Consider the following 25,158-nt stretch of genomic DNA (forward strand, 5'->3'; position numbering starts at 1 on the left):
CGAGGAGGCCTTTGATATTCCTGCCATTTATAGCAGAGCAGGGCTTTTGGTGCCCTTCCTCTGGGGGAGATTCCCTCCCTGGGGTAGACTTGCCCAGCTGGGGGGCCCTGGCGTGCTATCCACATCCTGACCCCACCGCCCTGGTGGTGCTGGGAAGCCCTGGGCCCTCCCTGATCCACCCTCCTGGCCCGGCTGCACCTCTGCCAGCTTTGTCTCAGGTGGGGCGGGGTGGCGTTCATTCCAGGCCAGGCTGCCAAGGGCTGCAGAAACAAGAATAGCGTGCCCTTCTCCAGGCTCAGGGAGGGAGACGTGCCGGGGGCAGCATTTGAAGGGGCCCAAAGGGAGATGGGGCCTGGGGAGATAGATGCAGGGCAGGCCGCCTCTCAGAGCTGTCTTGCTGTGGGGCAGAGGGGTTGAGGGTGGCAGGGCTCCCGTCCTCCCACCCCACTTCACTGCCAGTGTGACCCAGCAATCTGGCGAGCATTGCGGGCCCCTCGGGAGTGCAGGGCACTAGCTCTTCGCCTGTAGACTCACGACCTGAACGGCTGGCGGGAGGGTGCCGAGCCAGACTGGGCTCCCGCTTCCCTGGACACCACTCACTCTTCTGGGGGGAGGGAAGGATTCACTTTTTATCATTCACCCAGTTGTGTAATCACAGTGACTGTATTCTGATGGTTAAAAAAAAAAAATCTGGAAGTATGCAGAGTAAAAATGAGAAGTCCCTGTATTCTTGTCCTCCCCAGGGGCCTCTATAGAAGGTCTCTGTCTGGAGCTTCTGTCCACTTCCCTCTGCATGTGTGTCCCTTCCACCTGTGGGTAGTGGCAGTCCCGCGCTGCGTTACGAACATTCTTTCTGCCACTGCTTGTGGCTGGCTCCTGCCTGTTCAGTTCCTGATGGGTCAGCCGTGGCCGTATTCTTTGGCTCTCCATGCCCCAAGTCTTGGTAAACACTGAGGATGCTGACCTCCCCCACCCCCCACGGTCTCGAGTGGGGGGAGTGCGACGGGCTGAGGGCGCTGTGCTCTGCCTCTGTGGAGACCCCCTCAGCCCCCTTGCAGGCTGGCTCCTAGAGCTGTGGTGCTTAGAGAGTGCTCAGACATAAATACTGTGTTATGTAAAGCCCTGGCTGTCTCCCCTAAGTGTGCTTGGGAACATGTACCCACACTCCCCAGGCGTATCAGCACATCAGCTGGGCTGGTTTCTGAGGGGCTCCATGTGCCCCTGTGGGCTCTGTGGAAGGCCAACCTGTGGTGGATGTGTTTCTGGCCTCGCACTGGTTCTTGCAGACCCACAGGGCCAGGGTGAGGGGTTGGTTTTAGAGTTTGTCTTTCTGTTTGTAGCAGTTCTCATTCGGCGGGCCCTGGTTATGTCACCCCCACTGGTGTCCCCCACCTGGCCTGTGGTGGTGGGGATGAAGGCACTGAGGTCTTCTTTAGCAGCTGCTTTCAGAAGCTGTGATGGAGCTGGTCCTCACATTGTTGTCCCCACATGTGGCCTGCCTGGGTCCAACTCACCTACTCACCAGCCACTTTCTGAGTCCTGCTCAGTGTCAGGCGCTGAGCCGAGAGGCAAGGACCCGACACAGCCCCTGCCTGACGGAGCACACAGTCTCATGGGGGACCTGGCCATGAGTCAGAGAGCTACACGGGAATGTAAAACACTGTAGTGAAGAGTGCGTCCACCAGAGACTTACGGTGCTTCAGGGGGACAATTCAGGGGGGTGGCCCCGATGAGGTCAGGAGGCTTCCCTGAGGAGGTGACTGAGCAGTGAGCTTCAAGGTCAGGGGTAGAGGTGGGCAAGAGTCTCCCAGGTCCGTGTGGAGCAGCTGGGAAGCTGACAGGGCTGGGGTGGCCAGATCTCACAGAGTGAGGGTCACCAGGATGGGCGGGCTCAGGCCAGGCCACTGGGGAAAAGAAAGTCACAGATGAGGTTGAGCTGTTGAGTGGGTAAAGCGGCAGGACCTGGAAGCTGCGTGTGACACCCGGGGCAGCAGAGAGGCCCATCGGAGGGCTCCCTCTGTACAGAGGCCTCACAGGCAGGCTCCCCCCCGCCGCGCCCCAACACGTGGGTGCCATGATACAGCAGGAGAAACGGGTGCAGCATGTCAGGGTGCTTGCTGAGGGTCCTAAGGTGAGGGACAGTGGGGAGGCTGGGATTGGAACCCAGGCCCGACTGGCTCCTGAGCGTGTGTCTTACCTCTGCCCGCCTGCCCCACACGCATGCTCTCGTCGGGCAGGGGCATCGTACTGGCACCTCAGGGATTGTCTTTTCTGTTCGGTTTCCCCTAAGTAGCGGTATGAGAGACAGCTTGGGTGTTAGGTTTGAGCACTCTGTTCTGCTCCAGCCCGACTGCTCCGTGTGGCAGAAGAGCAAGGGGAATCGCCCCATCCCTCTGGCCTTGTCATGTGGGCTCCCGCCGGCCCCATGTCTCCTGCTGCCCGTCCTCAGCTCTGGACGAGTCCGCTCCTGTTCTTTGGTTGTGGGGCTCCCCACGTCGTTGGAGCTGTGACCGCCCTGGCTCAGCCCTGTGCTGAGCCCCGGTTGGCCCCAGTTGCCCGTCTTCAGGCTCCAGCTGCATCCCTGGGCCTCCCAACCAGCGCCTGACTGATGTCCCTCCCCCAGTGCACAGCGCAGCGGTGAATGCCCTGTCCTTTCACCCATCCGGAAACTACCTGCTCACGGCCTCTAGCGACTCGACCTTGAAGATTCTGGACCTCATGGAGGGCCGGCTGCTCTACACGCTCCACGGGCATCAGGTGAGGGCATCAGCCTGGCACTGTGGTGTGGAGGGGGGCGGAGGTGCCGTCTCGAGGCCCATGCGGGGCTGGGGTTCACCGGAGGGGGCCCTTCCCTTGGAGCCCGCTGGGGATGGTTTCTGTGGTCCCCTCCAGCCTGGGCAGTGGGGTGAGATGCAGAAACAGGTTTGCCCCTCACAGGACCTATGACCTCTGGCAGAAGTGCTGGGCCTGGTGCCGCAGCTGAGTAGAGCGTGCAGGGGTTAACTTGGGTGGGGGTGCGGGGGAGGCATCTGGACATGGTGGGCACACTTCACCCAGGGGGCTGCATGGAAACTGTCCCACAGTGACCTCAGGTATCCCTTGGTCCAACAGTTGAGTAGAGCCCTGGAACCCCTGCCCAGAATCAGGGTCTCTTGGGGGTTCTGCAGACATCGGTGCCTTTGGGGACAGTAACCACAGGTGTCTCTCAGAGGCAGGTGCTAAGGGGGACGTCTTCCCGTGTGTGTGTGTTCGTGAATTCCTGGAATTGAAGCAAGGGAGCAGAGCCCTTCTCTCTGAGTGACTTTTGCCAGTGCGGCCGGTGGCCTGGACTCCCTGGGTGGGCAGCGACCAGCACCAGCCCCTGTGGGCCGGCCGTGGGGAGGTGGGTTGCTTGTAGCCCTCCCTAGCCACTGGCGTGGGTGCCAGCCTCTCGCACCACCCTGTCAGAAAGTGTGGCTGAGCAGAGCGGTCATTGGAGTTTCTCCTGTTGGGACATAACTGCCGCACCCAAGTGGGGCCGGGGGTGCCAAGAGTTCATCCCCTTCTCCACCTGTGGGCGGGAGGCAGGCAGAGAGGCGAGTGGGGATGAACTCTCGAGGGCTGAGGGAGGCCCCGCTGTGCTCATGTATCTTGGGCTGGCAGCTCTGGATTCCGCTGCCATCTGAGTTGGGCACGTGGGGGCCATTGGCCATGGCTTGGGGTGGGAGCCTGGGCTTTTCCTTGTGCTCTCTTGGGACTTGGAAGGCTGCCTGCTCCCCTCAGCCCATGGTGACCACTTGTCCTCCCTGTCACACATTTGGAGTGCAGGACCAGCGGTCCCATCCCCCCAGTGGCCGGCCCATCTAGGTGTAATATCTGGCCTCTGGGCTGGGTGATTGCTGCTCTTGTTGCAAGCTTGTTAGGGAGCCACCTTGTTAGCCCTTTGGCAAGTCAATTATTCAGTCACGTGTAACCAGTTTGGGATCTTATAACCAAGAGGACATTTGAAAACCACATGAATGATGCTATGTTCCCCAACTCCCTACAGAAAGAAAAAGCAATATCCAGAAACATCATGCAAACAGATGCATGCCGAGTGATCACCCAGGGCTTTTCGGATGTGTGTGTGTGTGTGTGTTGGGTATGGGGGGGGTTCTTTAAACTGCTGACTCACCTCTCAGTCTGATAACCCTTAAATGGGGTGTTTAATGCTAGTCCCATGTTCGGGCACAGCATCAAGCACAGAAAGGAAGCCTGGAGAAGTGACACAGAGACCTGGTGAAACTGCAGTTACTTCTCTGCTGTGGAAGCTGGGAATGTGGGAACTAGGCTGAGGGACAGCTAGCAGTTCACACAGCCCCGTGCGGGTGTGTTGTCCTCTTGGGCTCCCGACTTGTGAAGTCCATTCCCTGGCCCGTCTTTCCAGGAAGCTGCGCACCTGGGCTCTTTGGGGACTGGAGCATTCACATTCTGTTCCAGGAGGTGGCTAAGGGCCCCATTAGGCTCAGGTGCCACCAGCCACGTCCCACAACATGGGACTGAGTAGCCCCAGGGCCCCCGAGTGGATCCTTGGTGCCCAGGGATTTTGTCCCACGGGTGAAGATGGCTGATTTGAAAGTGCTTTGGATCCCGGGTTGGGGGGGGCAACCGAGGCCCAGGGAGAGGTTTGGAATTGTAGGGGTCCCATGCAGCTTAGGGTGACAGAGCTGGGACTGGTATTCAGGTCTCTGCGGTTTCCACTCTACTCGTCTCACACGTCCGGCTTTTAGCTGTTGAGTTGTGATTTCACTCTTGTTTTGAGATTACTGGTCTGTGTAGGAGGCCTGCAGGCTTTGGGGCTGCTTGTGGCCCAGCCTTGCCGCTACGTGACCTCATTCTGGTCCAGCAGGAGGGAACCCCGTGAAACTCTGGTTTGGACTTGGAGGCCCTCCTCGGGCCCTCCTTGTGTCCCCACACATGGGAGGGAAGAGCTGTGGGAGTGAAGGCTATTGAGTTGTTCTGCCAAGTGGAACACACCCCCTCGTGCTTCTAATTTCACACCTTCTAGAAGGGACAGCGCAGGCTGAGTGTCAGGCCCACCGAGAGGAGCCAGCCACAGGGAGTTGATGCCGGCAGGAGGCAGTCCTTGGTCAGGAGGGGGCTCTGGGTGTATGCCAGGGAAGTGTCTCTCTGTCCCGTGTGAGGGCAGGGCCTGAGTCAGCCCCTCTGGGGGAACAGTGAGGGAGGGTCAGTGGACAAGAAGGCTCAGGGGAGGCAGTGCTGTTGGGCTGACACTCTTTGATCTGGGTTGAGGCTAGAAGTCTGATAGGCCATTTAGTGGACTCCTAAAGGCACAGGGGCACCAGGTTGGAGGTGCTTGCCAAGTACAAGCTAAGATCAGGATCACCCAGTGTAGCCCGGGTCTCCTGTGCTGTGTTGAGGGCAGCTCATCAGCCCAGGAGTCTGGCCATGGCAGCAGTTTGGTGGTTGTCTAGCACGCAGTCGGCCATACCTCCCATTGGCCCATGTGAAGCTGGCCCCCTTTGTGGGGCTAGGGGTGGACATCAATTATAAGTTTATTGTGGGCCTTAAGGATTCTGGTGTTTCTCTCCTGCAGTCCCGGCTTTGGGACTCTGAACTACGAAGGGTCATTCAGGGGATGTAGCTAGGGGCTGAGAGAGGCTTCTGCCCCACGGGAGCTCGGCGCCACCTAGGCTGTACCCCAGGAATGGTTCCTTGGCTGTAGCTTGTGGCTCTTCAGAAGCTTCCACCACGTGAGCGTCTTCAACTGATTGACCACCGGGTGCCGGGCTGAGAGCCGGGCAGGCCCTTTGCTCTCTCCAGCCCGGGGGCCTGAGCCCCTCAGACAGCTCTGCTGCTCAAGGTGTGAGGGCCTTCAGCAGTGAGGAGGCAGCAGGTGGCGCAGGTTTCCACACACAACGCGAGCAGACACTGACACTTTGCCAAGGCAGGGGGTGGTGGGACAGGCTGAGGAGCCTGTTGGGGCTGAGAGATAGGGTGGCCCTCTACCTCCAGCCGATCTGCCCACCCCAGGTGGAGGGTGGACAGAGTAGGGAGGGCACTGCCAGCCTGGATGTGGCGCATTGCCCTCTTTCCTCTGCCTTCGTCCCTGGGAACACCAGAGCAATTTCTCTCTCCGTGGATTGAGCTGGTAAAGAGCCTGCACCAGTCACCTTTGCAAGCTTCTCTGACTGAGCCGAGTGCTAGGATGCATTCAGTGGGGGAGGGTTCACACAGCCTTGTCTGGCAGGTGACGGTGCCTAGCTTTTTTAAGGAAACACCCCAATATTTCCAGGAACAAACAGCTTGTATCCACCTGGTTTCTGGTTTAGAGAAGCCACGGGTACCCTCGCACCTAGTTCAGCGGAAAAGTCTTGAGCTCAGGAGGCTGCAGACGGGAAGTGTGTCATGGTCAGACCATTCCAGCTTTGCCTCTTACTCTGGGACACTGGGCAGGACCTTAAGCTTTTCCTTATTTGTAAGAACTGCTGCATCTGCCTCACAACAGGAGAGCATGTGTCTACATTCCCTAGCACCAGGCATGGTAGGTCTTCACAGATACTGGTCCTTTTCCACTTCAGCTTTTAGAAAAGATCCCAGGCTGCTCTAGGTGAGAGCTCTTTACAAGGTCATTGAACGTTTCTATTATGGGCATGGTCCTGGCACCCTGGGTGGGCAGTCAGTCTTTGGTAGGAAAAGGAGTCCATGGTAGGGGTCTCTGATGGCTCCGCCCCCTCTGATGGGCACGGGCCATAGTCCTCAGTCCTTCCCCCTCTGGGCTGGGGAGTGCCCGTTTCCCTTCCTTCCATCACCCACGGAGTCTTTCAAGGGTTTATCTAGCTCTTTGTTTTCTTTAGGCTTGTCCTCATCTCCCCCAGAACATCCTCTTGCTTTGGCTTCTCTTTGGCCGCACATTTCCTGAAATCTGTCCCTGCGGTGACTCTCTGCCTAAACGCACTTGTCCTGACCGGTTGCTCTGAGTAGGTATGGCCTGCTGGTGCCTTGGTCCACAGGTCTGTTGGCAGTGCCCTTTATTAGTCCCGCCCATCAGGTCATCTTTTCTAGGGCCTGACTCCTAGAGGATAGGCCAGGTATCTTGGCAGTGGGCTGGCAGCGGTGCCATTACCCTCTCTGAGGCTCTGGAAGGTCTTGCTCTGGGGATCAGCCACAGTGGTGACAGTTAAGCAGGAGGAAGAGGAGTCCCTGCTTCTTACTGGATCCAGTAGAGACTTAGGAGTGTCAGCATACAGGAGCCTCATCCTCTCCCATCCCTCACCTTGCAGCAGGGAAGAGCAAGAGAAGGAAGAGCTTTCGCACCAAGTACAGCTGTTGTGCGAAGCCCTGTGCCCCGAGCGAGGCCCCCATAGCTCTGTGTGGCAAGTGTGGGGGCAGTGTGCTAGAAATACAGATTGATTTTTCTATATTTTCTGCAACATAATCTTGAGCCATGCTCATTTGGTTTAAGTCCCCAGAGCTATTTGGGAGAGGATGGTGGGCGGGACGTGGGTGGGAGTTAAATCTGGTGTTTCTGGCTAGGCAGTTGGCGTTCGTGTTGCTGCGGAGTGACTGAGCTGCACAAGGACCACTGGGCATGGCTCGAGGGCCTAGAACCCCAAATCAGGGCTGCTGTCCACACCTGGGCTGTGCTCTGAGGCTTGGTTGTTGTGAAATCACAGCCTCAGGGTATGGGATCCACCAGGGTTACTGGGAGCTTGCCCCATGCCAGAGCCAAGGCTGGGGCTGGGGAAGTGGCATTAAGGGGCACAGGGTTGAAGAAGAGAGATGGCAGTGTGGTAGAGTGGCCTGGAGCACGAGTGCTACCCCTCAGGCGGCTCCAGGTGGAAGGAAGCTCTCCGAACGTTGCTCCCCACCCCCCTTTCTTCCAGCGCTCTGTGGCCCCTGTGTAGTCATTTTATTTTGGAGAATTACGTTTATGCCTGGGAGTCTCAGACCCAACTTGGATGGTTGGGTACCTCCTGGGAGAGGTGAGAGGACATCAAGAGGGAGAACAGCTCATTTACTCCAACTTGAGTAAACCAAGAGGTCAGCCTGGCTTTCTGTCCCCTGTCAGCAGCCTAGGATTGAGGATTGGGAGGGAGCAGGTGTCCTTGGCCAAGGTCAGGAGAGAGCTTCAGCATTCCTGGACTCCAGCTCCTCCCGGAGGCCACTCCTTGTCCTCAGGGTCACTACTCAGACATAAGAGTCAGCCCATGGCAGGTGCTGATGAGCGAGTGCAGGAGCCTCCCTGGTGTGGGGGTTTGTGGAAGGAGCAGCCTGGACGCCTCAGAGACCAGAGCTCCCACGCCAGGGGCTTCTCAGGCCTCCTTGGTCTCCATATCTTTGTTGGATGGTCACTCGTTTACCTCTGACTCAAGGCATGTGGTGTGACATTCCTATTTGTTTGCTGGCAGCCAGTGAAAAACATTTCAAAAGCCTTGTGAGGTGGTGGTGGATGGGGTACCTGCTGGGTCTTTGCCAGCATAGCTGTTGTGGGCACAGCGGTCAAAGTTTCAGGTGCATGGGGGCCTCAGGGAGTCAGGTGGAAGGGGGTGAGGAGAGCGGAGGGGTCTGGACAAGCGGCAGGGGCTGCGGAGGGAGAGTCACCAGGAGCTATGGAATCTAAACACCATGGGTTCCTTTGTTTTGCCTTTTTTTTTTTTTAACTTTCTTGATTGATGCTTGATGCTTTCGTTGCAAGAGTGAAGAAAGCAGATTCTGTGGGTCCCTTGGGTCTGGAGGTTGTCAAAGCAGAGACAGTATGTGATGAAGTGACTGGGTGTGGGTCCAGCCAAGCCGGAGGGCCATGTGTGGCTGGGTCCGGAGGGAGAGTAGGATGGGGTGGGAGGCCAGGCTGCGTCCCGCGCTTGTGACGACCAGGCAGAATCATCTCACCAAAGACCGATGGGCCAGATCTGGAGATGGAGGGAAGGATCTGGTTGAGCCTGTGAGGGCCCCCTGCCAGTGGACGTGGCCTGCAGGCAGTTGGGGACCAGGACGTCAGGCAGGTGGGCACCTCTGGCAGTCAGACCACACTGCTGAAATCTCAGCCAAGAGCTCAGAGTCATGCTCAGAAGTCACTGCAGAGGCCCCTGGGTCTTGCCTGGGTGAAGAAACAACTTGGTGACATCCCTGCCGCGAGCCGGTGAATTGTACATTGAGAGTGACTAATTAACTGAAAAGAGTAAGCCACCTTGAAGGCAGAATGATCTCAAAGAAGGTGGATCCCATCTGATCGTTGTCAGTGATGAAAGGGACCCCCCGAAGCCCCGGTGGTTTGGCAGCTGGAATGCACTTCTAGATAACTGCTGGGCTAAAGAGAATCGCAGTGGAAACTAAACGTCTGGAGGTGACTGCCAGTGAGGATATTGCATGTTGGAAACTTTGGGGATGTATCTAAAGTAGTAAATCAGAGGCAAATGTGTAGCCTTAAATGAGTTTATTTAAAACTGAGAAAGATTGGAAATAATTGAATTAAGAGCTCAATGCTGAAAGTTGCCGAAAGATCCTGAAGGCAAGATGAGACCCTCTGGAGCTTGTGGTGAGGAGCAGTGAGCAGGCTGGTGGAGCTGGAGCACCAGTGAGGGGTGGAAGCGGGGAGTCTGGTGAGGTCAGTGGGGGCCGGGGTTGTCTGGGCCCCAGAAGGGGTGGGATGATGGTTGTCAGTGGTGGAGAAGCCTGGTCTGCATCCCGGTCCCTGCTGGCTCTGGCCCACGGTAGAGCTGCTTTCGTGGGCCACAGACACACAGGCAAGAGCTTCTGTGGAAGGGTGCTCTCTCCGGGAACACCAAGGTACCTGGTGCAGGAGCCGAGCCATCCTCTAGGTAAACAGCCACTTCTGGGGAGGACTGCGGGCCCTGCCCCCTTATTGCCTCCCTGCTGCTGGCGCCACCCCCAGAGTGTCTGGGCATTTGGACTCTGGGGAAAGCTCTAGCACCTGCTCTCTGGTCCCAGTCCGCCACCAAGCCATGGGCTGCCGGCCGCCTTCTTCAGGCCGCCTGCCACAGCTTGGCCTCTGGCATCTCGTCCCCAGCTTGGCATCTGGTGGTTGAGTGACAGCAGGAAAGGAGACTGATGAGTATTTGTTTGGTTCCTTGGTTGCTGTGACTTCTTGGAAACTGGCTGTTGCTCCATGAGCTCTGGGCAGGCAAAGAGCCCGGCTCTTTTGACGCTCCATGTCCTGGTTTCCTTCTCTTTTCCCTCTTCTTTGTTTTTTCTCAAAATGAAAATAGTTTTGTTGTTTTGCTTTTATATTAACATAGCAACGCCATATACTCACTGTTTAAGGATTCAAAGTTTGGGAAATTATAGGATTTCCAAGAATCAAGTAAAAGTCATCTGAAATTTCCTCCCCCCACCACCCCATAAGTCCTGTTCATCTTGTTCACCCTTGGGGGTTGTCCACCTGGAAGAGTACCTGAGGGTTGCTCGACCTGCCCCCTCCCCCACCCCCTCCCGCACTCAGCCCTGTGCTGGCAGCCCGTGATGCCTTGCACCTGGCATTTTGCACTCACTGATTTCATTGACGTTGTTCCCAGTCATACAGATGGATCTCCTTTGTCCTGTTGGATGGCCACGTAGGACTCCCGGCTGCCCTGATCCCCGGGCCCTTGGAGCCCCGCCTGTGAGAGAAGGCAGGGAGAGGCACAGGGGGAGGCTTTGTCTCTGACCTTTCAGGCCTTGGTCTCCCTTCTGGGACATGTCACCCGTAGAAGGGGTCAGCATGCAAACCATTCTCCGAAGATTAAGTGGGTTAGTGCAGGTCACTGTTAACTGGCCTTGTACTTAACTTTCTCACCACCCTCATTATGAGCATCTAGGAGAGGAGGAGCCATGGGTAGATTCGGGAAGTGGAAGAATGTTCCATCCTGTCCAGAACGCTTAGGCCCAGGAGGCAGCTTTCCACCTGTCTGTCCCTTCTGGGCAGGCCGAAGCTCGTCTTGTTCCATGACCACAGATCCCTTTTCTAGCCCATAACTTGTCTGGTCTTTTCTGGCATCGAGTGCAAGGTGCATCCCAATGTTCCTCTTGTCCATGCGTCTACTGCTTCTACCAGCCCCATGGCCGGAGGCACCTCATTTGGGCACCTGGGGCTCTTGCTGCTCCCTGCTCTGGTCTGGAGGAACGGAGGTGGCCTCCATGACAGTGGCTGTGCTGTCATCAGTTAGGAGAGAAGCTCTTTTTTCTGGTTTTGCTTGAGGAATGCCAGGTACTGGCAGACTGAGTTTGGCTAGGAGGAATTGCTGGTCCACCGTGTTGTGTGAACAGACTCTTGCTCCGTGCATCTTTTTGCGGTGGATGTCACACATGTGGGAAAGAGCCTTCCGTCTTTGCCGGGAGATCACACCCGGCTCCTCGAAGTCTGGATGTGCTCACGGGCCCTCCCAGCATTGCCTGCCCTGGTCTGGCATCATCACCCTTACCGTAGTTGCACAGACCTTCAGCCCTGGGGAAGCCAGAGCGGGCACTTCTCCCGCCAGGGTCCTAACATAAGGCATGTGACATGCACATTAGGGGGATGCGTCTTGTTGCTCCTCTGCTCAGGCACCTTTGATAATCCCCTCCCCAGCCTCCTTCATGCCCTGCTTCGGGCCTCTTGTGTCCCCTGGACTCCCTGACGGCACCCTGCTTCTGCTCATTGGCTCCTCCTTGGGGCCTCACGCGTCCCTGGTCGGCTACAGGGTGGTGTAGGGGAGGAGCACAGCCTGGGCCAGGGGGACCAAGTTCTAGAGCCCGTGCTCGGCCTGGGATGAGTCAGTGCACCTCTCTGACCTCCAGCTCGTCCTTGGGAAGCGGGGACGGTGATGTCAACCCAGCAGGGCCACCAGCGTGCGCTCTCCTGCTTATTCCTCTCTGCCCACCCACCGCCCTGTGGCCTGGCCTTTGTGCTGTCAGCAGTGCTGGGGCACAGAGGCCTCAGCAGTGACACCCTACAGGTGCCTGTGGGTGAGCTCCTACAGGTGCCTCTGCCAAAGCCTGGGAAGGACTTAGGGGCTCAATGAAGCCCTCAGCCCCTTGTCCTGCTGTGGCTCTCGTTCAAGCTGGTTTTCTTCCTGTGTGTTTGGAAGCTAGAGTGACCTTTGGTGTTTGTTCTTTTTTGTTTGTTCTGATAGGGTCCGGCCACCACTGTTGCCTTTTCAAGAACAGGGGAGTATTTTGCTTCTGGAGGTTCTGATGAACAAGTAAGTAAAGAACAGTGTGAGGGGGGCGCCTGGGTGGCTCAGTTGGTTAAGCGACTGCCTTCGGCTCAGGTCATGATCCTGGAGTCCCGGGATCGAGTCCGCATCGGGCTCCCTGCTCGGCGGGGAGTCTGCTTCTCCCTCTGACCCTCCTCCCTCTCATGCTCTCTGCCTCTCATTCTCTCTATCTCAAATAAATAAATTAAAAAAAAAAAAAAAAGAACAGTGTGAGGAATGTTGGCTGATACTTATCAGAAGAGAACAGGAGCCAAGGCGCCTCAAGGATGGGCCAGGTTTCACCAGCTTCCTCGGTGACTTGCAGTGACCATGAAGGCCAAAACTTGGGGTGAGGTGCGCAGACCCAGGATGCTGCATTTGTGGGCTGTTTGAGGGGCGCCATTTTCAAACTGCTTGGCTGCAGGGAGAAGACCTGTGTGAGGAGGTCCTGTCCCATTTTGTCACCCTTTGTGCCGAGGCTTTCTGCCTGTCAGCCCTGGTGCCTCCTGCCCAGAATGTTCATTCTCTTGATGCTGGGCCTCACAGCTCTGACTGCTCAGCCCAGGAAAGTCCCACTGGCCTCCCAGCGAACTCCAGCCCCAGCCCCATGGACCGATTCGGGTTGAGTTTCTGCCAGGAAAGCAGAAGGTAGTTGGAGGCTTTTTCGGCACGGCCTGGATAAGAGACCGTGGGCATCTTCCCACCCAGCACTGGTTCCTGTGCTAACCAAACAAGGGAGGAGGAAGGCTCAGGGGACCCCTGAGCTGTCCCCGAGTGTGGAGGCCCGGCTCGTTGCTTAAACAAAGGAAAATAGTACAGTAAAGTCACACTATAAATAGTCCTGGTAAAAGAAAGTCACATGGTACAAGAGGCAGCCTGGTAGAAAGTAGGGCTTCCACCCACTCTGGCCCCTCCTCAGCTCCCTGGCTGTCTTCTTAAAGTCGGCTCTGAGAGCCTTTTTGGAGAGACATGTGAGTCTGTTCCCCTCCCAGGAATATATTCAGCAGTTGGACTAGTGCAGTTACACAGGGCCCTACAAACAAGGGGGTGGGGGACGTGCTAATTCTGTTTGTAAACAGGAATGAAGGCCTTAAGTGCCCATCAGTCGGGGGGCAGTAAACAGTGGGCTGCTCTGGGAGTGGCAAGCAGCCTCCCAAAGAACCAGGCTCGTGGTGCATTGCAAGCAGGAAAGCATCCCGGGCATGTTGCGCTTTCACCTTAACATGGATTTGGGGCTCCTTCTGTGGCCTCCGTTGAGCACCAGCCACACCCCACAGCTCCTGCCACCCTGTAAGTGACCCTGGCAGAGGGCAGCCACCTGGGGCTGACAACCTCTAGCAGGAGCATTGTTGCTCCCCTGCTCCCCAGGGCCGTTTGCCAGCCTTTTGCTGGGGGAGCCTCAAGACGTGAAGATCCTTCAAGTGGACTGGGGAATAATGGGTGTGTTACCCATGGCTCCCTGGGTACCAGTGTCTGTGCCAAGCTGTCTCCTGTGAGGTTGGAAATAGGATCATCCCCTCTTCACAGATGAGGAACCTGAGGCACAGAGAGGTTGAGTCCCTTGCCTGGAGCCACACAGTAAAGGGTGGACCCAGGAATTTAACCGTAGTGGTCTGGTGTAACTTAAAGCCAGGCTACTACCCTTGGGAGCTTCTGTTTCAGTGGGGAGACAGACAATAAATGAGGAAAAGAGAAAAAGACATTAAATAACTATTGAGTCTGATGCTATGAGATGATAAGAATTAGCAGGAGACCAGGGAAGGTCTCTCGGAGAAGATGCTGCTGAAGCAGACGCTTTAGCTCGAGGAGCCAGCTCCGCTTATGCTGGGACCCTCCAGGGAGGGACCAGCAAGTGCAAAGGCCTGGTGACAGCATGCAGTGAGTCCATCCTGATGGCACAACCACGTCTTCTCGAGGCCTGTCTAAAAAGCCGGGGAGGTGGGACAGGTCCCAGAGTTGAGCTGGAGTGTCAGGTGGGGAGTGTCTTGCAACTGGCCCAGAACTTTGGGGGTCACCCCTGCCTCCTTTCTTCCATGAAGTAGGGCTGGTGTGATGTCATTGTGCTCGTTGCTCTTGGCAGGTGATGGTTTGGAAGAGTAACTTTGATGTTGTGGATTATGGAGAAGTCCTGAAAGTGCCCAGGCCCCCAGCCCCGCTGGCCACGTCCTCCGGGAATCTGGTAAGTGGCTCAGTAGGCGTGTCCTGAGCCCTGAAACTCCAGTGGGTCATGGTGAACAGCAAATAATCTTTTGGCACTTGTGGTACTTTGTTTCAAATCTGGAATGCACAAGCAAGACGTGAAGACTGCAGGGTGTGAGGCCCTGTGCCTGGGGGGGGGGTGTTTCCAAGGCACAGGCTACTGTTGGTTGAGGAAAGGGAGGACCTGTCCCATGCCGAGCCTTGGGCCACACAACCCCGATGGAGAGTTCCTAGAGGGCGTGGGGCCTGAGCCACAGCTGGGACGGATGGGAAAGGTTCAGCCCTGTTGCTCTCACTTCCCTTTTTTTTTTTTTTTTTTTTTTTACACTATGGAAAGGAAGTTCCTCAGCCACAAACCATTTTTAGTACTTTTGTCGGTAAAAGGGCATTTAGTGTTCCTGAATTCAAATAGTTAACGATATTTTTTGACAAATAGTTTTGGGGAAAAATTTGATAACTGATATGATCTCATTGAATAAAGTCGCGTTCCGCTTTGGCTGAAGTAAGCTTTCAAGCCAAGGATGTGGACCCTGAGGGTTTTAAGCCCCAGTGGCTGCCGGCTGTTTAAATCTCTCCCTCCTGGACCCTGGAGGCAGTGTAGCCTCTCCCACCCACGGAAACTGGCCTGAACAACAGGAAGTGGCTTGCCCAAGGCCTCCAGCAAGTCAAGGCCGGCCCAGAATAGAACCAGGAAGCCTCTGAGTCCATCCTGGCCTTTCTTTGGCTCCAGCGGAGGGATCCCCCACCCTAGCCTGAGACACACACACACACACACACACACACACACACGGACATGCACACACAGCCCCATTCTGTGTGTTGGGGCTACTTCTAGGAATAGGCCAGGTTGAGATTTAAAGCTTTTCTTCCTAGGGTTGCTCTGGGCCGGGAGGTTTTGTTCTCTCTCCACATTTGCTAATGAGTAGCGATTCTCAGCTTTTGGGTCTGGTGGGGATGACTGGGTTGCATGGCGGTCTGCTTGCTGCTGTTTGGTCTTCTGCCTAGAAAGGCATTTTTCAAAAACTGCAGGACTGGATCCTGTGGGGTGAGTGCCATCTCCTTTCCAGCTCCCCATGTGCTGGGCATTTACAGTGAGCCAAGCCCAGGCTGGGCGGGTAAAGGTACTACTCTCATTCTCAGATGAGACGCCTGGGGCTTAGTCACCCACCTGGATGCCTGGACCTGGGGGCTCACTACACTGGCCCCCCTTACTCAAGCTAGTAACTGTAGGCGGCAGAGGGCTGCCTGGCAGCTCTCTCCCTGTCCCAGGAGAGGGCACTGCCACCTGCCTCTTGGGAATGGTTAGTAATCACCAGCAAAGGGAGAATCCCATATTCCTTTTCTTGTGGTTATTAGGCAGGAGGCTTGGACAAGCTGCCTGTTGTCCCTTCAGTCCTGCTCAGATAAGGGGTATGGAGCAGCCTTGTGTCCCAGAGCTGTGGGGCCTGATAATCTAGCATGAAGGCCTTCAGGGTGGGGGAAGCCAGCAGGACAGGGCAGGGTTTGGCATGGATGGGTGAATAGCTCACTGGTGCTCAGGAAAACCGTGTGTTCCCATACTACCTCCTGGCCCACGACAGAGCTATAGCCACAGTTCCACTGGGCATCGCCACGTGGTGCTCACACAGGGGAAAGGATATGGGCTCTGGGGTCAGAGAACTGGGTCTGAGTCCTGGCTGTGTGGTCCCAGACAAAGCACCCATTCTTCCCACACCTCTGTTTCTACAGTGGGACCTGAGTACTTTCCTAGGCAGGCTCTGAGGAGCCCATGTGGGACGTAGATGAACTCTGCTAAGCCGCGCAGTGACTTGACTTATGAGTCCTAAAATTGTTGTTTATGGCTTTTCCCTTATTTGTCACAAGCCCCATTGGGCTGCTGAGGAGGTTTATGGCCCCTCATGCAGACACACACCCATGCCAGAGCGTACATCCACACTGTTGTCCAGCCATCACCACTGTCGTCCATGGAGTTCTTTTAGCCCTGCATGCCCAGGGAAGCCAGTTGGTCCAGCCCTGGCCAGCGGTTAGGTTTGCCCCTGTGGTGGGAAGGGAAGCTGACGAGTATAGTTTCACCTTTCCTGCCCTGGGGCTTCCCTGGCACTGAGTTGGTGACCCATTCCATGGCTGGCCAGAGTGTCTCAGCTGCCTCGGGAGCCCAGGTGCCCTGCAGCCACGTGCCAGGAACGGGTGCATCCGATGAGTTCCCGCCCCTCCAGCGGACCCAGCCTTGGCTGCTACGGGGGCTGTTCTGGGCCTTGCGGGATGTTTAGCGGCATCCCTGGTCTCTCCCCACTAGCTGCCGGTAGCACTCCCCACCCCCCGTTCATTGTGACAACCCAAAATGTCTTCAGGCATTGCCAGATCTCTTCCGGGGCGGGGGAGGGGGGGGAGCAGAATGGCCCCCAGTGGAGAATCACTACACTAACTCCTGCCTCGGGAGTGAGCCCAGAAAGGAAGTGATTGCAGCGGCAGGAGGAGTGTAGGAATGTGGGGGGGTCAGGGCTGCTGTGGCAGGTGGAGCGCGGCCCCGAGTGTGATGACTCGAGCTCCTGCCCCTGCTCAGTTGGGCCAGATTTGGGCTCCCCCCGGCAGCTGGGGCTCAGGTCTCTATAGACTGTTTCTAATAGAAGTCTATTGTATAGAAATGTCGTTTTGGCCTGTCAAACTTTGGAATCTTCCAGAGGTGATGGTAAACAACAAAAAAGACCTTTAGCAACTTGGTTTCCTTTACTTACCACTGGATGTGTTCTTGCCCTTCCTGCCTGCTGGCTTTCCTGGCTCTGAGATAGTAACTGGTGAGTGGTTTGGTGGCTGGCCAGGGTGGCTTGGCTCAGCTATGACCTTCTCCCCCTCTAGCTCTGTTTATCCCCTGGGCCTGAGGCCCTAAAGCTGCCCGAGACACACCTGGGCATTTGAGGATCTTACGGAGCCATCAACTCAGGTACCGTGTGTCTCATAGAGTATGGCGTTCTAAAGCTGGAGGGCAGGCCTCCACCAGTGGAGCATGGCAAGGGCAGCCCTGTGAGCAAGTGACGGCCCCTCTGCCCTGGAAAGCCCCCTGCCCAGGACCCCTGCTCAGACTGCAGCATTCAGCTCTCACTCTTGGAATGAAGGCCATCCTTGAGCTCACTCTGAACAGAGCTCTGTTCACTGCCAGAGCTATTTTCAACCTCTGGTTGAAATTCACAGCTTATTTTTAGGCACATTTCATGTTGAAAAGCACAAGCCATTTCCCAGCCCTTCAGAATGAGAATAATGGGTTCCATTTTCCCTCTATTCCTGGCTGAGTTGTGGAGGAGAGCGTTTAGGGCTGTGGCTGGGGAGCTTTTTCTGCTTGGAAGGCTGCAGAGGAAGGACTCCAGCCTCATAGCTGGGCTGAGGGTGGCCAGGAAGCTCCACGTTCTGCCCTGTGACATGCTGCAAGGCTGGAGGAAGGTCGGGAGGGCTGCTTGTGGGCAGATGAGTGCCTCCCAGAGGGGCATGTGTGGGGGCAAGGGGTGGGCCCTGCAAGTCGTCTGCAGCAGGTGCTCGTGCTGCTGTCTTCAAGGGTCTGGTGCTCACCTCTGCCCTGTGCAGCAGTGCAGGCCTCCCTTCGTCCTCTCTGCACTCAGCCACTCAGGTTCTAGCTCCCTCCTGCCGTTAGTGCTTTGGGGCCAGCCCGTGATGCATCAGGGTCACTGTGTCTTGGCTGACCTTGGATTTGGCCCAGCTGCCATAGGGCTGATTTCTGCCTCAACCACAGAAGCATTTTAAAACCACTTTTAATAGCAAAGATGCGTTTGTTCCGATTTACTCTTCTTCTTGCCTTTCCTCCAAACACCTGAGAGCCCATTATGCAATTGCGAAGGAAGGTTGTGCTGGGCGGGGTGGGAGGGGAAGAATGCAGAATTCCAGGTAATTCAGGAAAACTGAAAACTGCTTCCTGAGTTCTCAAGGCTGGCTACCCTCCAGTTCAGACAGTAACCTTGAATTCTGGGGCCCCTCAACCTTAGATGGGGAGACGCCCGGCCCTCCTTCATGAGCTTTCACGAGGTGGTACATGCCAGGCAGGCACTTGGAACCGTGTCTGGCACATGGCAAGTGCTCACCAAGCTTTAGCTATTTTTAAAATGTTCCTCTTCCTTCCTCTGTCAGACTGAGAGCAGGATGAGCCCCCTGCCCGGTTGGGGTGATTGTGTGTTCCCAACTTGCTGAGGTGGGGGACAACATGCAGTAGAGGGGGTGATTCTGACTGAGATAATTTTCAATGTTGACTCCTCTCTGCAGGTCGTCTTTGTGAGGTCCGGTGAGGGTTTTAGACCCTTGCAGGAACTGGTTCTGCTTCTTGGTGAGAGACCCAAGTCCTCTGTGCTCCCAGATGAAAAGGCAAATCCATGAGGTGAATGGAAACAGGCTTCTCTTCCTCTGCCACCTCCATGACTCCTCAAAGCAAAGTGGCTGGGACCCCCAGAGCCTCAGTGCTAGAACTGTCCCCAGGAGGAGGAGGCGAGGTTAGCCAAGAATACCTGGCCTGAAGGCTCAGCCTTCCCTCTTTCTTCTTCCTAGTTCCTCTGGTTCTAAGGGTGAAGCCCCAGCCACCTCCTGCACCCATGCTTCCACTCCTGCTTTCTGTTTTGGGGTGCTACCCAGGTGTGGGCTTGACATAAGGGTTCTTGGGCTCCAATTCCAGTCGTGGCACTGGATCTTACTCCATGCTGAGGATCTGAGGCTCCTGGGTTCTCACCCCAGGCATGTAGTCTGAGGAGTCAGAGTTGAGGCAGGGATTGGGGTCCATTTCCACTGCCTTATGGATTTCCCTCTGTTTGGGAGCATGGAGGACTGGGGTCTCTTGTTGAGAACAGATTTCTGGCTGGCATTTGCTTTCAGTAGTGGGGATAGGTATGGATTCGAGGGGATGCTTGGCAGACAGGGCATTGTGGGTGTTTACAGCAAGAGTGAACCCCAGATTTATGTGTCTTAGAAGGGAGCCTCTCCTTTCTTCAACTGACCCTGATTCTGGCTCTGAATTTCCCAGGACTAGTAAAAGGGGCTCTTGTCAGCAGGTGAGTCGGGATAGGCCCAGGCACTTAGGCGTCTTGGAAGAGGGCTGGTTTCATGGGGTCCAGACTCCTGACAGCCTGTAACCACTTGGTTGGCAGTGTTAAGAGCTATACTGTGCCTGTTTGCTGATCCATGATGAAGCTGGAGCCTGGCCTGATGTGGCAAGTCTGTCCTGTAACCTCAGGCAGTTCGTCTTGCTTCTCTGTACTCGGATTTCTTCCCACCCCAGCCTACGGTACATCCTTTGGGCATTTTCCATTTTCCCGGCTCACTGTGTCAAAGATCCTCCTGCAGGCGCAGGGTAGGCTGGTCACAGCAGCCTTTGCTGACTCTGGGTGGCAGCAGCCCCCAGACCAGATGCCTCACTTCACACTCAGGTTGCATTTTCCTCACCTTTACCAGAGTGGAAGTCATGGAAAGTGCTCTGGACTTCGTAGTTTCAGCGGGAAGGTAGAGGAGAATAGAAACAAAGAAGATTCAATATTTGTTACCAAGCTATGATTTTTAGAGAAAGTTCCTGGTGGAGTCAGAGCATCCTTGGACAGTGGCCAGGGGGGGTGGGGGTAACATGGCTGTGCCAAGTCTAGGAGCACCAAAGATTCCGATGCTCCCTGCAGAGGGGCACCCTGGGCCTGGGGATCAGCATGGGGGGCTGGGCCCATCCCTCAGGCTCTGACCTGTTGCTTCCACTCTTGGGAAGCAGGCCAGATCCCCTCTCCTTTTCCTTCCAGAGGCAACAACTGAGTTTACTGGGAGGTGGGTCAGGGCTGCTACCAGGAGCATGTTAAATAATGACTGTGTTTACTGGAAGTGGGAAGTCGCCTTTGGCAGTGCAGCGAGGAGACAGGCCTTTGACCGTTTCACGTGGATTGCAATAAGCCTCTCGCGCGGCTCTCAAACCTCAGTGCACTTCCGAATCACCCTGAGGGCTTGTTAAACACAGCTTGCGCCATCCCCAGAGTGTCTGACTTGGTAAGGATGGTCGATGGTCCAGGGACCCACTCTGAGAGTCACTGGCCTGCTGGAAAACAGTCTAGCCGGTTGTGACCATGGCTTCCTGGGCAGGGACATAGGGGGAAGAAGAGAGTCTCTGACCATCTTGGGAAGTTTCCATGGCTCGTGGGGATTACAGTTTGGGAGAAGCACTTGGAGAACTGGGGTCCCTTTCAGCCCATTTTGGAGAATTGTAGTCTGCCTCTTTCCAAAAGAGGAAAAGTACTATGGCTTTGGTTCTAATCTCAGTCTAGTGGTAAAAGAAATCCCAGCGCTTCCCTGTGGGCTCTTTAAACCTAGAGGCACCCACTGGGCTCAGCTTACGACGGCAAGCAGATGGATGGTTTTATTACCAGCCAGGATTCACTGGGGCGAGGATGGTACCCAGTGCAGCCCTCCGTGGGCCTCTGCTGCCGGTCTTCCTGTCTCGGCTCCCGTTCCGTCCGTTAGTGCTGCTGCACCAGTCCAGTGACCTGCTCTTGAACCACCTGCCTATCGTCCTCAGTGCCCCTGCCTCCTGCCCTCATAAGTGGGTGCCTCCATCAGCCCCCATCCTCCAGAGCCTGCGGGGCCTCTAGGGAAGCTGGCGGGTGAGAGTCTCTGGCCCCTGAGCGTGAGATGACCTGGGGGCTAGTGGCTCAACATCTAAGGCCTCAGGTGAAGGTCTGCTTTTTGGAGCCTTTTGGGGAAGTGCCTCCAGGTAACAAGAACAGGACCAAGTCCCAAAACAGCGGTAACATCAGTGGCGGTGAGAGGATGGGACTGTAGGAGGGGACAGAGGCTGTACACCCTTCTCGGAGTGGCCCCTTGGAGTGGTAGTTTCCTGCCCCTGGAAAATTCTCATCCATTCCTCCTATCCAGAGGAGAGTGACACGATGCTTAGAAAGGAGAGCCTATTTAATGACTTAAACCAACAGGAGGCATGGTCTCGGAAACCCCAGGCAAGGCATGGTAAGACATTCACAGTGTCAGGAAGATCAAAGAACCTGAATCCACACAGGACCCGGAGGGCCCTTGCTTCTCGCTCTGCGTGCTTGGGGACACATCCGGAGCATAAACCTGGGCATGCACACACAGCTTTCAGAGCTCTGTTATCTCTTTCAAGGGTCTCATAACTGTTTGAGGTTTTCCTTTCCCCCGGCACCCAAAGTGCGGGTTCAGGGTCAGTGGAGATTCCACATTGCACATGGGGAAATGAGCAAGACAGTGGGCAGTGGTGGGGTCCTGATATCGTGATGTATCGTGATGTATCGTGATGTTTTACTACAAGGCACACATGACCCAGGACTACAGCTGTGACACTGCCTTTTTGCTGACAGTGGTGACAAGCATCTACAGCGCTGTCAGGCCATGCTAATGAGTCTTCTTCACAGGAGAGCCAACAGAGACCACGTATGGTTGCAAGCCAGAGAGGGTGGCACCAACTGAGGCTGTTGGGATCTGAGGGTCTTCTCTAGTTCCGTGCTATCTTTTCAAACCCAGAAACCTGAAAATGGAGGAAATGAGCCACGACGAGTGGAAAAGAGACCCCATTGCTTAAGTCTGACTATGATTCTTTGGGCTGCCCCCTGTTCCCTAGCAGAACTCTACTCAGCTGTTTTACTTCTTCCCAGATGACCTCTCCTCCATGCAGCCTTCCTTCACCGGGAGGCCCCGGAGCTTGTGAATTCTTCCCGCCCCACCTGCCGGAGCGCTCTCCTTACTGGAGCAGCTCCTCTTTCCTGTAGTCAGTTATTCGCTGGCCTGTTGTCTCCCCGGAGGGCTGGGGCCTTGGTCTCTATGTGGTGCCCAGCCTATCACTGGAACACAGAATGTTCTGGAAATCCGAGCTCAGTGGACACATGCCTGCAGTCTGTGGGCAGCATGGGTTGAGCCCATGAGGCAAGAGGCAGGCTCTGGCTCTTTCTTTTGGTATTTTTGATGGTCCTAGGTTAAATGAAGGAAACCACTTTCTGGCCTGGTTTGTCAGTTTGGGGGCAGGTGCATGGGGTGGTATGGGCAGTGACTGGGCAATGGAGGTGGTAGAATCTGCATGTCTGGACTAGAAGTTTCAGTACTTCTCATTTTCAGTGGAAAAAAGCCCTTTGCAGCTTGAATTCTCCAGATTGGATGGCAGCATAGGCCCATGTGGTGTAAGGGTGTTAGATAGTGCTTGTGTTTGTGTTCTCATCGGTTACCATGGAAAAAATCAGAATAGATGGTTTCCATGGAGATTATCTTAAAATTAGTTTCTTTGACGGTCTGGACATTGCTGCAAGGTTCACAGAATGCTTGTGGTGCCATTGGGGGATTTCTCTGTGGCAGTGCCAGAGACCGGCCTGAACATTGATGGATTCAGACAAATCTGCCTCCTGTGCTTGCAAATGCTAGGACACCAGGCTGGGGACACGTCCTCAGCTTCTTCCTGGGGTCTCACTCGCCTGGCCTCAGCTCCACAGCTCATTCCAGGCACCTGGGAGCTTTTTCTTTTTTACTAAATAAAACAAAAAACCTTTATATTGTAGAGAATTTCAAGCTAGCACAAAAAGTAGAGAGGATAGTGTAACAGACCCCCATGTATCTTTCATCTAGCTTCAGCATTTTGCCATTCTATTTTGTTCATCTCCCCCCATTTTTTTTAGAAGAGTTGGAGTATTTTTGTTTAATCCCAGATACATTATTTTACCCTAAATAAAGACTTTTCTTGGTTATATAACTGCAGTGCTCTTGTCACATCCAACAAAATTAATAATCCCTTACTATCAAATGCCTAGTCCATACTCACATTTTTCCACATTGTGTCAAGAATATGGCTCTGTGCTTTTTGTTCAAATAAGGACGTGGGAGGCTTTGAGAAAACCCACGTCTCCCTTCCCCGCCATGGTTCTGGTGCCTGGAGAGATCGAGCAGTCTTGGCTAGAGGCACAGTTGGGCTGGGGGCAGGAGGAGCTCCAGGGTGCCACTCTCCCACTGTCCTCTGGGACATTTGTATCCTGCGAGTTCCAGGACACCCTTGTTCCAGCCTGGAGATGTGTCAGCTAGTGCCGGCTGTCCTGGGGCAGGCATCCGCTGGAGGGCGCTATCCCTCTTTGGAGCCTGCAGGGGGAGGCAGGGAGAGAGGTGATGTAACCTTGGTTCACAACAGCTGTGTGCAAGTTAATTTTCCAGGAAGGGGAGGCTGAGAGACCCCGTGGGATGTAGCCTCCCTCGACTCCTCCCTGGGGGTGAGGGCTTTGGCCCATAAGAGGCCCGCTGCCTCTGCAGGGCAGGCAGAGCCGGTGGCGGTTATCTGTCTTGGCAGGCTGCACTCGTGTCCTGAGATGCTACACAAATTCTGAATTGCTGAGCTTGGGAGTGATGCCCGGGTGTGGTCGGTGCCTCTGACACTCTCCATTGAACTAAGTGCAAGGAGAGTTTAAAATAGCCAGCCTTTGTTCCCGAGGTTTTAAAAATTCAACCCCAGTAGTTACAATGAGCTGTCTTCAAGTGGATCTATAAATAAACTGCTACTGTTCCTCTTTGTCACCGAGAGCTTCGGCGTCTTCTAGAGACATCGCCTCTGCTGCTCATCTTCATTAGCTGCCTCTCATCTGTGGGGCAGCTGCAGCCATCAGCAGGCTGGGCTGACGGCGCGGAGTTTGTAATGACAGCAACACGTTCCCTTTTAAAAAGCCACATTTTAAAAGCCAAGATGAACTACACAGGGAAAGATGTATTTTCACATTGGAGAAGCCTGGCAGAGAGGTCATCACCATCGGTCAAGGTCAACGCCACTGATAATACGTCCTGTCCACACGAGTTCTGCGATGTCAGGCGGTTCTCTTTTGTGGTGTTCTCGTCAAAAAATGGATAACCTCTTCCTGATCATGAGAAGACATCGGGACAGACCCACATCAAGGGACATATGACAGCAGAACGGATCAGTACTCTTCGAAAATGTCAAAGTCATGAAAGACAAGGGAAAACTGAGGAGCTGACCCAGATTGTAGGAGACCAAGGAGAAATAATGCAGCGTGAGGTCCTGGTTGGGATTCTGGAACAGCAGGGTCCAAGGACATTAGTAGAAAAACTGGTGAAGCTCACCTGGGGCCCTTAGTTTGGTTAATGGTATTGTCCCGGGGTTAATTTCCTGCTCTGATCATTGTCCTAATGGTTATGTAAGATGTTAGCGCTGGGGAAGCCTGGGGGAGGGATATATGGAAATTCTCTGTACTATTTTTTGCAACTTTTCTCTAAGTCTAAAATTAGTTCATAGCAGTCTAATTCTTTAAAAGAAAATCTCCAGTCAGTCCTTGGGCTTCATCTCCCTCCCCGGGTGCCATGGTTCAGGTGTTTGCAGTGGGAGGGTGGGTGTTTCTGTCTCGGAGGGGTCAGGTGACCCTAAGGCGCTCAGCGCCCAGCCCCGAGTGGGCCTGTGGTCACATCTGTGGGATGGAACTGAGCAAGAGCTGGCTCTGGAAGAAGCAGGTCGTGTTCGGAGGGAATGGTCTTACACCGCCGGGGAGGCTGCGGGACGGCTTCTCTGCTTGTCAATAGCATCGTTTGTGCAAGTGCTCCAGGGGCCACGTCTGCTCCAGGAGCTCCGGGGCAGACTCAGCAGGTGTTCTCTGGCCCGAGCACAGGCCCATGACGGGCCTGCCTTCTCCTGAGGCCTCCTCAGGCTGTGTGGACGACTCCACCCCACTCTTGCCCTCTTCCTTCTTCTGGTCCCTGTCACTGGCCCCCGGCTCTGCCTTGTAGCCCACCTGTGTGTGTGTTTCTGGCTATGCCAGGTATGAGGGCCTGGAGGGCATCA

General features: G+C 55.2%; 1 protein-coding gene across 2 annotated transcripts in view; it reads left to right on the top strand.

Annotated features, from left to right (window-relative positions):
* Nucleotides 1-25,158, top strand: part of POC1A (POC1 centriolar protein A) — a 69,547-nt gene that overhangs the window by 11,306 nt on the left and 33,083 nt on the right. For both annotated transcript variants that reach the window (XM_021694977.1, XM_044921521.1), the window contains exons 7-9: nt 2,624-2,757; nt 12,090-12,158; nt 14,233-14,331. In XM_021694977.1, the coding sequence (XP_021550652.1) occupies nt 2,624-2,757; nt 12,090-12,158; nt 14,233-14,331 (302 nt within the window). The remainder of the gene's footprint in view (nt 1-2,623; nt 2,758-12,089; nt 12,159-14,232; nt 14,332-25,158) is intronic.

The sequence above is a fragment of the Neomonachus schauinslandi genome, chromosome 1, assembly GCF_002201575.2.
Source record: "Neomonachus schauinslandi chromosome 1, ASM220157v2, whole genome shotgun sequence".
Classification (NCBI taxonomy): domain Eukaryota; kingdom Metazoa; phylum Chordata; class Mammalia; order Carnivora; family Phocidae; genus Neomonachus; species Neomonachus schauinslandi.